Source organism: Cryptomeria japonica, chromosome 3 (genome assembly GCF_030272615.1).
Source record: "Cryptomeria japonica chromosome 3, Sugi_1.0, whole genome shotgun sequence".
Lineage (NCBI taxonomy): Eukaryota > Viridiplantae > Streptophyta > Pinopsida > Cupressales > Cupressaceae > Cryptomeria > Cryptomeria japonica.
Window position 1 is genome coordinate 274039655 of NC_081407.1, and position 15231 is coordinate 274054885.

General features: G+C 36.8%; 1 protein-coding gene across 4 annotated transcripts in view; it reads right to left on the reverse strand.

The window, feature by feature from the left end:
• Positions 1 to 15231, reverse strand: part of LOC131063902 (uncharacterized) — a 210947-nt gene that overhangs the window by 58063 nt on the left and 137653 nt on the right. For all 4 annotated transcript variants that reach the window (XM_057997854.2, XM_057997855.2, XM_059218225.1 and 1 more), the window contains exon 5: positions 4206 to 4285. In XM_057997854.2, the coding sequence (XP_057853837.2) occupies positions 4206 to 4285 (80 nt within the window). The remainder of the gene's footprint in view (positions 1 to 4205; positions 4286 to 15231) is intronic.

The following is a 15231-nucleotide window of genomic DNA, read 5'->3' on the forward strand; positions in this document are numbered from 1 at the left end:
TTGCTTACGAGCTTGAGCTGCTAGAGAGTAGCAAGATCCACAATGTGTTTCATTTATCATGCCACCAGAAAGCATTGAGGTAGCAGATTACTACCTCAACAAAGTTACCACAGTTGGATGAGGAAGACAAGTTGGTCTTGGCACCTAATGAGATTCTATATGTCAAGGAAAGGAAGTTGAGCAGGATAATTAAGGAGTATCTTATCAAATGGAGAAAAACTTACCCGCAGAGGATGCCACTTGAGAAGTAGATTCTACAACATCCTAATCTGCAATTGCTTGAGGGCAAGCATTTTCAAGAAGGGAGGACTATAATGTCCCCTTCCGCACACTCGATCTTGGAGGATTTATTAGCCTATTTAATTCCCCTAAGCTATAGTCAGGATAAAGGGAATTAATTAATTTAATTATTTAATATTACCTGTCAAAAGTATATTATCCATTAATATTATTCTACATTGGAAGAGAATTTGACAGGACAAGGATGGCATCATTTTTTGACAAACGGAGGTTTAGCATAGTGGAACACGCCAGACGAAAAACTCTATTTATAGCCCTAGCAGCCAAGAATGACTCATCATATGTGTTCTGAGGTGTTGAGGTGTCTGGCTGAAAATGGAAACCCCAATTAGGCTGATGGCTAGAAAGAGGCAGATGTCATTTCTTGGGGAGGTAACTATAAAATGCCTTAGATCTATTCTTAAGTCCATCCATGAACTGGTAATGCATGCGGTCAAGGTGATTTTAGGGGAAGAAATTATCTAGTCCAACCATAGATATCAGATAAATTCTGATAACTCGGCCATGTTTTTGATGGTCCTGTTAGAGATGGGAGAACCGAAGATGGTAGTGAAGACTTTATGCGAGAAGGTCTTTAAGGCCTAGTATCTCGAGGAGATAGATGTGGTGTTGGCAAATGTGGGAGGTGAAAAACGAATTCCCCTGCCACGACTCCCAATTGTCATGATGGCAGAGCCAAAGGCGTATAAGGGTAAGAAGTCGGCAATTGCTAGAAACGTCGTGTTCCTAAAAAAATTGTTGGAGATGAGGCTGAATGAAGGCGAAGTGTGGATCAAGGACTACTTGAAGGTTGAAGGTGTGGATTGCAACCTAGAAATGGAAGACCAAAGCACTATCATCAAAGAAGAGGTGAATACAGAGGTTGAGGAGGTGGGTGCCAAAGGGAATACGAAGGTGGAGGACCACAAGATTGTAGACTGGATTGCCTAATGAAAGGATGGCTTAGATGCTATGGGATGTTTTATTACATATATCAAATACTGTTAAATATAGTTTGTTGTATGGGTAGCTTAGACATAATATTGCATTGCTCGAGACCACCATTTTGTTGTGAAGGTGGATTTTTGGAATCATCGCAGTTATTAGGGGAAGGGTATAGGGAAAGGATATAGTTATACAGCCTCTATGGTGTGGTGCAGGAGCACCTATGGAGCACCTATGAAGACCTATGGAGGCAAGGTGCACTAGGGTAATTGATAGGCCCTCATGAAGAATAAATGAGTAATGAAGTCTAAAAGGCCTTTAAGGTCTTAAAACAATGTAATCATGGCCATTAGAGCCAATAAATGCAATGAATTGTAATAGAAAGGTCAAAAAGTGTAAAATTGTCAAAATTGGCAATTAGGCCTAGAAAGGGCTAAAATTGGGTTTTGAAGGGTAGAATAGGTTTGTGAGGAATAAAACATGTTTGAAATTTTTATAGGGGTCAAGTTGTTTCATATTGACAACTTTTTGAGCAACTTTTATTGTCAAAATTGCAAAAAATGACAAAAATAGGTGGTTAGAGGTAGTTGGGTGGTTATGGTTTGGTCTTGAAGGCCAAAAATGCTATAAATTATTGTAAAACAATGATATGGAGGGATATGGTGAGTGTTTGGTCGAAGATAATCATTCAGAGCAATAAAAACCATATTTTCATGTGCATTTTCTGAATTTTCAACATGGACAGTTAGATCTTTTGTTAATTTTGATGCATTTCATGTTTGTATTTTGAAATATTCTTGTTTTGGGATGATAAAGGAATGATCTAACTTTGTTTTGGAGGCAGTGGCATTTGATTTGGTGTTCATTTGATAAAGATATCAAAGTTTTACAAAAATCTGCCAAAACCCTTACTAGGGCATCCAGTGGCCTCATAAATGTAATAACTTTTGTTTAGATGTTTTTCCAAACCCCATTTTGGGCAGGGATGAGGGTAAGGATGTATTGTACCTGTCCATGGTGTGTACAGGGTTCCATGATGGATTTGGCACGTGCTTCATGAAGGTTTCAGACTGAAAAATAGTCAGATTTGGGGTGTGACTGCAACAGTCCTGATGCGAGGGCAATATCTCATCATTGAACCGTTGGATCTTCTTAAATTTTGGATATGTTGTGGAGGGTTAAGTTTGGAATAATCTCACCGAAGCGATTGAGAAAAGAATGTTTTGTTCAAAAGTTATAGATATCTGAGTACGGGTCTATTAAGAAGGACAGCAAGAAGGTTTATTTTGTTTATTTAGTTTCAAAGTTGTGTTTAATGGTTCAGTGGAGTATGTATGGAAATGGATAGAGCCTAAGGGAATGTGTGAGTGTCTTGAGTAAATTGGTAATATGTGAAACCAAAGGGAGAGAGTTTTATGAGTTGTTTGGTCAACAAATATTGTCATTTATGCTTTTGAATGTCCTAAAACAGTGAGACAATGTGTTGGGTGTTATTCTAGTATGTGGAGAGTAGGGGATCAGAGGTGATGTGTTTAACCAATGGGAGGTATTGAGGAATGAGTTGTGTGGGTGTGGATAAGATTCCTTAGGTGTTTGGGTAAGATCCTCCTACCCTCTGCATCATGGTGGACATTGATATGTAGAACTGAAATGTAAATCTTTTTTGGAAACTATAGAATGTGTGCTACCCCTTAGCAGCTATTTAATTTTACTTACCAAAAAAAGGTAATATTATTTGATTAATTTAATATTATAAAGTGACATTAAGGGTTATTTAAGTGATTTTAATTAAGTCACTTTATTATTTCCCTAAGCTCAAATTTAAATTAAAAAGAGAGGAAAAACCTAAAAGGTGCCTAAAGATTCTATTGATTATAAAAAAGCAGCTTGGGCCTCATTTAAGACATGCTTGGTTATTTCTCATTCTTATTTGGAGAGCCACCATGTCTCAAACGAGGCCCAAGCTGCTCTTCTATAGCCACCGGAGAAGCTTCTACACCTTTTAGGTTTTCTCTCTCTTTTTAATTTAAATTTGAGCTTAGGGAAATAATAAAGTGAATTAATTAAAATCCTACTTAAATAAACCTTAAAGTCACTCTTTAACTTTATTAAATTTAATTAAATAATATTACCCTTATAATATAATTTACAAATAATACTAAATAATTATATTAATTAATTCCCTTTAGCCCGATTATAGCCTACAGAAATTAAATAGGCTAATAAGTCCTCTAGGAAAGACTACGCAGAAGAAGACATAACAATTGAAGTGTCAACTATTAAATGACTTAGGTAACTAAAAGTAAATGTCAAAAGATAAGCTCTTATGACAGCTAACACCTTCTAGAAAGATTCCCTAGGACCTAAGTAAACATTTGAATAGGACCCAATAATGAACTATCTGGGTAAAATACCTTATTTACACCAACAATAGGTACACAAAGAAAAGAAGCACGGCTCTACAACGCAGCAACCATTCTATAAAAACAAAATCTTTTACCACCAAACAAGCGCACCTTCCTAAATTGATATGGCATTCTCCATACATTAATTAAATATTTACTATAGCTCACAAATGCAACGATGATTAATTTTTTGTGAAGAATTATTTGGGTTAGAAGGCAGTCTTTCAAGCCTCAAACATACAAGTCATAATTAAACATAACTTAGCCATTGGACTGTGATACATAACATTACAAGCATTAGTCATTTATAAAAAGGAAAACATTAGTAATTTGCCAAAGTCAAAAACACTTTATTGAAACTTATTACACATTAGACAATTGTTTATTTAAGAACCAAATTTTGTGGGTAAAATTTTACAAAATTTTACAAAATTTTAAATATTTGAAATTTTCAATTATTTTCCATCGTTTGTGTAATCTCATATATATGTACTAGGAACCATATCATAGCAATAAATAAGAAAATGCAAAGAAAAACATGAAACCTAAAATACAGGAAAATGAAGAATTGCATACCTTGTCAAAATCCTTAACAATTTTTGCTTCTGGAGAAGAATTGTTTTCATACTCGTTCCATAAGTCATATATTTCTTTAGCTAGAAAAGGCAAAAAACCAACATATCAATTTTAATAATTCTAAAAATATTCAATTGCTTGAGAAAAGCAATAGTTCCAAGTATTTTTCCTCATTCTAATTGTTGAAAAATGAATTTTAACAATGCCAATGCAATTCAAGGAAAGTAAGAATTATCAAATCATCACAAAGCTGATACTGTACGTTCAATTTCCTGTAATAATGGTGTCTTATAATGCATTTAAATTACATTGCAAATGAAAATAAGGGAATTGCATGCAAAAAACAAGTGGTCAAACGGCATAAGAATACTTCATGTAAAATACGCTCATGCTACAAAAAAGCATACAGTTTTTCTCCTTTTATCGATTTTTTTTACTGATTTCAGCTACAACCAATCAATGTATAGGGCAGATACTAGCATTCTATGATAAATGTTGGCAGGAAAGTATAACAGTTCAACACAGTCAGGTAAATCCTATTGCATCTCAATGTAAGGAACACGTGGAGCATAAGACTCGACTTTTTTTACTGATTTCAGCTACAACCAATCAATGTATGGGGCAGATACTAGCATTCTATGATAAATGTTGGCAGGAAAGTATAACAGTTCAACACAGTCAGGTAAATCCTATTGCATCTCAATGTAAGGAACACGTGGAGCATAAGACTCGAAAGACACCATCTAAGATAGGGATAAGATAGATGGGTCATGTCTCATCCTCTAAACATATATATATATATATATGACAAGTTAGATGAATATAGAAGATTATAGAGGAAGATATATAGTATAAAGGAGATGCAAGGATATATGAATGTAGTCAATTGATATTAATAATACAAAGATACTGAAATTCTATATGTGAAGTGTTATGTGATATTTTTTTAAGTTAACTAGTTAGTCTTTTATCTGGATCTAATCCTTACTCCCTTTGTATGACTGAGTTTGGGGTATAAACCAAAGTTACAAGACCTGGACTTGCCTCAAACTCAGCAAGCTGATTTTGGACTCAATCCCTAGACTCGGCAAAGACTCAACAAGTTGAAAAACCCAAGAAATTCAGAGATTTTTAAAGATTTAAAACTTGTTCCATGCACACTTTAATAAATAAACATTAATTACACAATAATCTCATGAAATAGAAGCTACTTTTAACACATACACAAGTATACATTGATCGCATAAGTATAAACACAAATTTTAGCTTGAGGAAATAGCACATTAGATATATAAAGTGTCAAAATGTCTACCAAAGTCATGGAATATGAAATCTGTGGCATCAAAAGTTCCAAACAAATATCAAAATAAAAGCTAGAAGTCTATTGCTTAGAGGAGCCTATACCATTCGGCATCTGGACCCTCCTACATGTGCGCCTAAGATAATAGATCCTAGATGATGCTGCAGCTATGATATCTCCCTATCTAATTTTTTATAAAAAAAATTATACACTTAATTTTTTATTAAAAAAATTTACAATTTTTTTTATATACTCTTAATTTTTTATAGATTTTATATACTCTATTTTTTTATAAAAAATTTATAAACTCTATATTTTTTATAAAAAAATTCTGAACTCCTAATTTTTTATAAAACTCTACTTTTTTATAGGATCTATATTCGCAGACCCTTTGTGCTTTAGTAGGCTTGTTTTGGTGTTGATAGTATTTGAAATCAAGTAAAATGTCTCACATTTTTTGTGCAGCCAAACCTCCCAATATCTCATATCCCTCTTAAATATTAATATGTTCATACTCAAAGCAAATAAAGATAATGCAATTGTTATAATAGAAAAAATTTAACTATTAAAATAAGATTATTTAACCTTTTATCAACCAAAAAAGAATCCTATTAATCGACTAAAAACATTAATCACTAACCAATACCTTGTCTGTTAATCACTAATAAAATAATAACATTTTACCTAAAGGATCTTTTTTTCCTAAAATTTACAAATCAATGTGGAATTTCATAAACTAACATCCATCGGCAACACCAATGATGAAAACTACATATTGTACAGTACCATTATTCCTAGAATTCTATATTTGTCATTCCCACATGGGCTCAACAAATTATAACAAGAAGCCAACACACAAGAACTTCATGCCAGTGACATGTATCCCACCAACCAAATAATGTATTTATATCATGTCATATAACCTGCTTTTTCCTCCATTAACTCATCACAAGTCTTTAACACAAGAATTTTTGTAGTACACCTACAACTTTTGAGAATAGCTACAATGTGGCTTACTACCACAACACAATAATCTCAACAAAGCAACAATGCCACTATGTATTTTACCTTTTAGGTCCCATGGTAAGTCTAATAGTTCATTTCTATATACTCAATTTGAAGCCCAAATTTTTAGGTTTTATGATGTTGTGACATATTTACCATGTATATTGAGTTCACATAAGCCTCTTCCCCCACTCTGACGTGATTTTCCACATTCACAAATGTGCAATCACAACAATCAACATTTGTCATCTATTTTCATTTCTACATGAACAAAGCTTTTATGTCAATCACAACAATCCTATCTAGGAGTTGTACCTTGACAAACAATTGGTTTCTATGAAACACAATTTGTAGCCCATATTTTAGGTTATATGATGTTGTAACATGTCCATTTATTTACCATGCACATTGAGTTCACAAAAACCTCTTCCCACTATGACATGATTGTCCACACTCAAAATTGTGCAATCTACTAGCTAACACAACATTTGTCATTTACTTTTGTAGCTACATGAACAAATCTTTTATGTCAATCACAACAATCCTATGTGGGAGGTTTGCCTTGCTACTACACAACTCTATCCGCTCCTATCTCACTTCACTCAAGACAATCTACTTAACACACCAATTAGGTTTCAAGGAAAGATTTGCTAGTCGTCCATGTGGGTTGTTTGCCTTGCTACAACGTAACTCTATCCACTACTATCTCACTTCACTCAAGACAATCTACTTAACAAACCAATTAAGTTTCAAGGAAAGATTTGCTAGTCGTCCATGTGGGTTGATTCTATTTCCCCACATCATACTATTACACAACTTTTGGGATTTTGAGGAATTGGTTAGTAGTTACAACTTACTATACATCCACAATTAGGTAAGAGAATTATTTTTTATTATTTTAAGCAATGCTGATTGTTAGTATTAAATTTCTGATTTTATTATTACTAACTAATGCATTGCTGAATTTAGTATTAAATTTCTCATTTTGACTAAGTTTCAAACTTGTAAATTTACTAAATATTTTTTACTCTTTATAATTATATCTCCTCCATTATCTCACCTATTGAGTGGGTCATAAGTTATGATGATACAGACTCTCCTAGCCTTGGAGAGATTTAAGAAACATTTGACTTGGACAAATGAGCCAAGCAATTTACAGCAAGGACCCTAATTTGTCATTTAGTTAGGAGCACATTAGACCCATTTTGACATGGAAGTGAAACACTATGAATACCCCATACCTATGCTCTCAATTCCAAATGGTAAGCAACTAGACCTGGGAGAGTGCCTCCATCTCATGATAAAGAGATGAAAGAAGGGTTGATGAGGACCCTTGGGAAAATGTATATTGAGGAGGAGTCTAGCAAACTTTGATCATAATGGCTAGAGTTTATGAGTCTTCATGGCCCAACATTCAATAGACCAGAGGCTAGAATGGATAGAGCTACATTAGCTCAATCCAAACCCATTGGATGGTGGCCATGGCATGGCAAGGATGCATCCAAGTTGAGGATGCTTGGCACTCATCTTCTTTCACAGGTTGTTAGTTTCTCTGTTGCGGAGAATTGATTTACATGTAGCTTCATCTAAACAGTTAAGAGGAATAGGCTTACCTCTGGACGATCAAAGAAGTTGGTGGTTATTCATAGTGTCTTGCGGCTTCAGGATCAGCAACTCCTAAGTATCATCGAACTCCAGCAGCACGTTGGGATGTTGACCCCAAATATACTACACGGATTGATGAGGAAGCACATGAAGCATTGCTTGGGGTTCCATTGGATGAGATGGCCTCTCATAGTGCCAATGACTCAAACTCTAATTTTGATGCAATGTTAGGGGAGGCTGATTAGAGCAGCGACATATTAATATTTCTATATATTTGTCATTTTGCAGTTGAAACTTGAAACTGCAACATTTGGGCATTTTGGTGTAATTTTTATATAATATGTTATGTTTTTGTAAATCAACGCAATTAATTTTTTTAAACTTCATTTGTTTGTTGCTTTCTATGAAATGAAAATATTGATTGAACTCCAATATTGTATGTTAAGGTTCTACGATGTATATGATGATTGCCTTATGAATGCTATCATATGAATATCTGAAATTTTCTATATTTTTTCCCCTATTTTTTTAATAATTGTCCTCTAAAATCCCCCAAAAATGGCTTCCTCCTATCCCCACCGCCGAAGCACGTCCCCCTGTACCCACCTGTTGACGTGTATTTTGTACACTATCATACACAGAATAAAATACCTAAAGGCATCTTATCCTCTCTTGAAAAAAGTCTCTAACTGCTGAAGATTCGCATGAAGGATCAGTTAGGATGAGTCCAATGTTCTGGTAAGTAGGGTCTCTACGTGTGGACAAGCACCAGTGGTATGATGTGATTTGCTGTATCCTCAAGGGGTCTTACGCTCCGAAAGTTCGAGATTTTACTAAACTAAAGAAACTTTTCAAAAAAAATAACAAAAGAGTAGGGTTTTCAAGAGGTCTAATCTAGTCTAACCCTAAGAATGACTTTGTGTGAACAAGACTTGGCAAGATTCAACCAACTTCAATTTTGCCATAAGATAACAACTCAATTGAAATTGATGCGATCTTCTAAGGTAACAAATGATTTTCAATGCATCAAAGATCAAAGACACTACCACGAAGGTACATATCCAAGATACAATAATGATTGAAAGTTAAGTGATTCAAATATATCCAGTCGACCACGCAAGGCGTTCCTACAATCAGCAAGAAGCTAGTGGTATGGAAAGCGAATCCTACCAAAGATCAAGTCTCACACTATGTCCTTCAAATTAACACACTACTTTGATTGAGCATGATTCAAGTAAATTGAACAACCATGAAGATAACCAAGAAAGTTGCAACAAAACACCATAACTTCAATATTTCATTGATTTCCAAGTCATCATGTACAACAATTGCTTGAATTCCTTTCCTCAAAACTCAATCTTACTACAAAAATAAAATTGCTTCTAACTCTAATCTCTTAATATCTCTATTCTCTCTTACATCTATTCTATTACCAATGAAATGAAAAAATGAGGGTATAAATAGCATCCTCAATTACAATGAAAGGTCCAGATTGAAAGTAGATCAACGGTCAAGATCATGACACCTAAACCCTAATTAGGGTTTGTTACAAATGGCCTCCTTTTTACTGAACAATATTAAATGCATAGCCAAATATTAAATTTGGCACAAAAACCTAGGAGACATAAACCAATGACAAATAAGATGCCATGTCATCTATAACAACCTCTCATCTAGAATCTTATTCCCTTTCCAATTCTCTTTTTTAGCATATGCAATGAATCTTGATACGATTCCTTCGATCTCAGCAATTGGAATCTCGGGAAGATTCTTCATACTTTCTTCCAAGTGGATGACCTGATCGAATGCATCTAGAAGAGCTGCATCCCATGAAGATTCAAGTTCCTTTGTTCTTTCAATCAGGAGCATGGTGGCAAACATCTGATCATATTGCTCATCTGTAACATTTGCGTCCTTGCAAAAGATGACCTTGATTCTATCCTCTAATTCCTGCATATCCACATCTGTCTCGACCTCGATCCTCCTGTCAAGAATGGTACGAAGTACCCCAAATACTCTGTCCTGGATCGGATTGATCACCTCCTCAACTTGGCTACATCTAACGCTAATGTCCTCGAAGAGAACACTCTTCATATGGAGTAAGGTTGACCACTGAAGCAAACTGTGAGGTCCTCCATCTATAATCTTCTCTTGTGCTAAGACCTTCCTTGATGTGTGTCTAATTACTTTCAAGACAGGGATGATAACATCTTTGGTATGGGCAAATGCGGCTACTACTGTTATCATCAAATTGTGGATTATCTCAAGAACCTGGATAGCTTGATGAATAATCTTCATCATCCTTGTTACAAATTCTACTGCCACTGTATGAGATTTATCCATCCAAGTACTCGTACGCTGGACCATGTTCCTGAATCTTTCTGCCTCATTAATTGATTGAAGTGGAAGTGCTTGTACTAGTGATCTAGCTGGATCCTGACGTCCCAAAGGTTCATTGAGATGACTGAAATATGTCCTCCATGCACCGACCTCTCTCTCAAGCTTTCTATTCTTCTCCATTTCTTCTCTAAGCTTGTCTTTCAATGCCTCAAATGAATCGGTGGCATCATCTAGTGTCTGCTCTGCTGTGGATGGTCCTAGCTCAAATGTCTGTATATCATATTCCTCTGCTAAGATCTCACCTTCATATTTGTCTACTGCCGGTGTAGCTATCTGTAGTTTTCTGGATCCAGTCTCATCTCGAATCATCTTGGACATCTTGGTAGCCTTCCTCTTTTCTGTTACTTCGTGTGAGCGTCCAACAAGGCTCTCTAAATCAATTGCATTGTCCTCGTCCTCTATTACGATCACCTTGGTTAATCTTTCCTTCAACCAATCTGGGATAGCCGATCTTGTCTCTTGAACTTGAATTTCTTTATGTACTACTTCTTCTTCTCTGGGAGGAGATGTCATTTCGTTGTCTTCTTTATCTTCATCTAACTCATAATCTTGGAGAGATCCATCTGGTGACCCTTGTGGTGCCTGTCCTTCTTCCTGCCTGTCATTCTGTACCATCGATTCCATAGATTCTTCTACTTGAAGTGTCCTCTTCTCTGGTCTAGAAGATGTACCAGATGATCGATCTCTGTTAGCCCCTTGCTTCTTCTTGGAAGATTCCTTCTTTTCTGATCTTTCTTTTCTCTTCGAACCTCTTGGATGGAGATTGCCCTCACTGGCACATCGAAGGTTACCTTCACCTGAATTTCTAGGATTAGGATTGCCTTCACTCACACTAGCTCCACCTTCGGCTGGTTTCTCTTCCAAAGTGAAAGTCATAGCTATGCCTTGCTCTCTCAACTTCTGATGCTGTACGTCAACCCATCTGCGAGTACAAGACAAGACTGGTGCCATCAAAGTATCTAGATCCACGACCTCGGGCTCATTCCAATCCAACCTTATTGTTTTGCTTTCTCGATCATAGGATGACTGGATATGTCTGCCACTGTCCTGAGCTTGGTCGGCCACTCTATAAATCCTGCATTTCCTGATGAAATCCAAAGGCAATCTAGAATGCAATTTTTGTTTCACTTCAAGATCATCTAAGAGATTCATCATAAAATCTTCTATTTGGTACTCATGCTTAAACTTTCTACCGACTGTCTCCTCTAAATGTCCATGTGGATCAAAGCTTTCTCTCAAAGCAAAGGATGAAAAAAAATACAAGGCTAACTCCTTCTCTGCGTCATCCATAGCTAAAGCATTAGGACATACCTCAACTGAATTGCCCAAAATGATAGGTACTGGAACTCCATTCCCATGTCTGTGTCTGAATGCCTTCGCATATGCTGCCAACTGTCTTGTTACTTCAAGTAACACAATTCTGTCTGTCGGATATCTCGGCAACATGTATGGAGGTAAAGGACATCCATGCACTCTAATATAAGTGAACTTCGGAAACTGAATGAACCAAGCACCATACCTCTTTATTAATTCCTGTGCATCCTGAGATAATCTGTTGTGAATCCCACCTTGCAACGTCCTTGTGATGTTCATCGTGAAGGTATCATTAACTAACTTGTAGTTATTTCCTGGCGGATGATGCAAGTAGGCATAGGAATCACAAGCTCTGACCTCACCGGGTCCTCTTCCAATCACTCCTCTGTGAGGTAGTCCTGCGTACTCAAAACTCCTGATCAAGGCATAGATGACGTATGAACTCATGTGGAAGGACTTGGTAGCCTTGAGTCTCCTCAACTGTACGTCCAAGCAATGGCTGATCATCCTAGCCCAATGTATGGTACCTTTCCCTTGAACAATCACCTGGATGAAGTAGAACATCCACTTCTCAAAATAGAAGGCGTGAGGGGCTCCAGTAACTCGATTGAGCATTGTAATCAAATCTCTGTACTCCTCCTGGAAATCAATCCTGTGCGGTGTGTTCGGGATCTTGCTTAGACGGGGACAGCTCTTGAGTAACCAGTTCTTGTTGATGATGCTTAGACAAGCATCTGGATCATCTTCGTACATTGACCTGGCTCCCTCTATGCTCTTGTATATCATGTCCCTGTGCTCTGGAAGATGGAAAGCTTCGCTTATAGCTTCCTCTGAAAGGTACACCAAAGTGTTTCCCTCATTGGACACGATTGTTCTGGACTGAGGATCATAATGACGAGCACATTCGATCATCAACTCATGGCACTGAACAGCTGGAGGAAAGCCGGCCGCCTTTATGATGCCACTCTCGATTATTCTCCGGGCGACAGGTGATGGCTTGCCAATGTAAGGGACCTCTCGAAACTTCTTCGTGCTGAAGTTACCCAAATTAGTATCTCCAATGTTGCTCCACTTCGATACGATCTTGGTCTCCACTTCTTCGGTCTTCTAATCTTCCTTCATGAGAGCTGAACGACTGGTGGATGCTCCCGCCTTCGGGGTTGCCATACCTACACAACATTTCATAATGAGAAACTAGATTTTGCAATAAATAACATAGATTAGAGAGTACTTTAGGAAACCTCATGATAAGTCTTATAGTTATCATTTCCTAAAATGATTGAGCTAGGAATTCAAAATTCAAAAATCAAAATTTAAGCTATGACGATCAACGTACAAAATTTAAAACAATAAAACCAATATCACCATACCTCACTAGAGAACTAACTCTAGAATGCAAAATGAATAAAATCGCCTAGGCAAAATTGATGTTAGATGGTCTTCAACGTGATCTCCTCTTCAAGTTAGCAACTTCGCCACCTTTTGGGATATCCTTGACGTGATCTCCAATATCTATGACAAGCTCGCACAAATGAGACTAAGGTTCGCACCCCTTAGATTGATGTTAACGCCTTGGATAATACTTCGCACCACCTTGCATGAACTAAAATTCGCTCCTCTAACACACAATTCGCACTACTCCTTTATCTTCCTCAAATCGCATGTGAAATGGTAAAATGATAATGTGAAAATGACGATTCTCACCTCTCCTTTATAAGCGCTCACACCTCAATTACCACTTAGGCCGACTTTTGTAAAATTAGGCAATTAAAAATGATTTTTAAATAAATAACAAAGCCGTCTTTCATAAACCAAATAAATACCAAGCGCTATATTTAATTTTTTAATGAATTAATAATTAATTATTAAATGCCTTTGTTTATAAATTAATTAATTCGATTTTCTTACAAGGCAAAAATAATTAATTAATACCAAGCGCAAATTTTAAATGCCATTATAATTGGATTTTCAAACTTATCGAATTTTCTAGCATTTAAATAAATTCAAAAATGTGTTTGAGCGCCAAAATTTAAAGATGAAAAAAAATGCAAACCTCATCGCCCTGGTCCCTGACTGAGGGACAGGAGCGATCCATCATCTTGGTCTTGATTCTTGCAATTTTAACGTTCAAAGTCTTCATCTCCACGTTGAATTTGCCATTTTCGTTGGGTTCTTCGAGCTTGAGTGTCTTGCTTGTGTGAACAAATGCCTTTTATGACCATTATCGCCCTGGTCCCTTGGAGAGGGACAGGAGCGATCTAGATGTTTTCACTTAGATCTTGCATCTTCAATCTCCAATTTCCATCATAAGGCGAATATTAACATTGTTTCTTCATTCCACGCTTGTCTCACTTGACTTCTACAAGGCGTTTTTGATGTTTGGAGGATCATCGCCCTGGTCCCTTGGAGAGGGACAGAAGCGATCCATGTGTTTTCTCCATTTCAAGCTTAAATTGGTAACATCTTAACGTTCACCTCCTTTGTATCGCCTTCCAAATGATGTTTTAAACCTTGTGCAACTTTGCTTTGACGTGATCTTCAAAGGATAACAAGTGACTTAACAAATATCACCCTGGTCCCTTGGAGAGGGACAGGAGCGATCCTTGTGTCTTGGTCTAAATTTGCAAACTTTCAATCTTTGTTCTTCGTTCATTGCCTTCCAAATAGCGTCCTTGATCTTGCCTATCCTTGCCTTAACGTGACTTTTGAGAGATTTGGCAACTATAGTAGATATCGCTCTGGTCCCTTGGAGAGGGACAGGAGCGAACTTCAAGGTTTTGAGTTTGTCTTTGCCTTCTTCAACTTACCATTGCCTTCATTGGGTAAAACGTAGTCGCTTGATCCTTCTTAGCCACTTGGTACTTGTTAAACTTTCAAAATCGAGGTCTCTATAGGAATTTCGCTCTGGTCCCTGCCTGAGGGACAGGAGTGAAGTAGGGTATTTGGTACAAATCTTTCAATGTTAGCGACTTTTGATGCTTTGTGCTTGATGGAGATGCCTCGAAATGTCCTTGCCACCTTATATCCGGACTTGGAGTGTCTTGAATTTGAAGAAGAGGCAATATAATCATTATATCGCCCTGGTCCCTGACTGAGGGACAGGAGCGATCTTGCTCTTGTAGGCTTCATCTCACTTTATCACCTTCAAAAATTATCTTCAACGGATTCGTAATGTACCTTTTCACTCATCCATGCCTTGGAATTCATCGTAACTTGGCAAGAAATTTGTCTAAGGTAAAAATCGCTCTGGTCCCTGACTGAGGGACAGGAGCGAACTTGGGCATTTGGGTCCCTTGTTGACGTTTTGTAATCTTCAATTCATCTTCAACGGGTTCAATTCACCTCCTTTCTTGCCTTCGAACTTATAACTTGCTTGATTTTTGCCTGAATTTTGCCTTATGA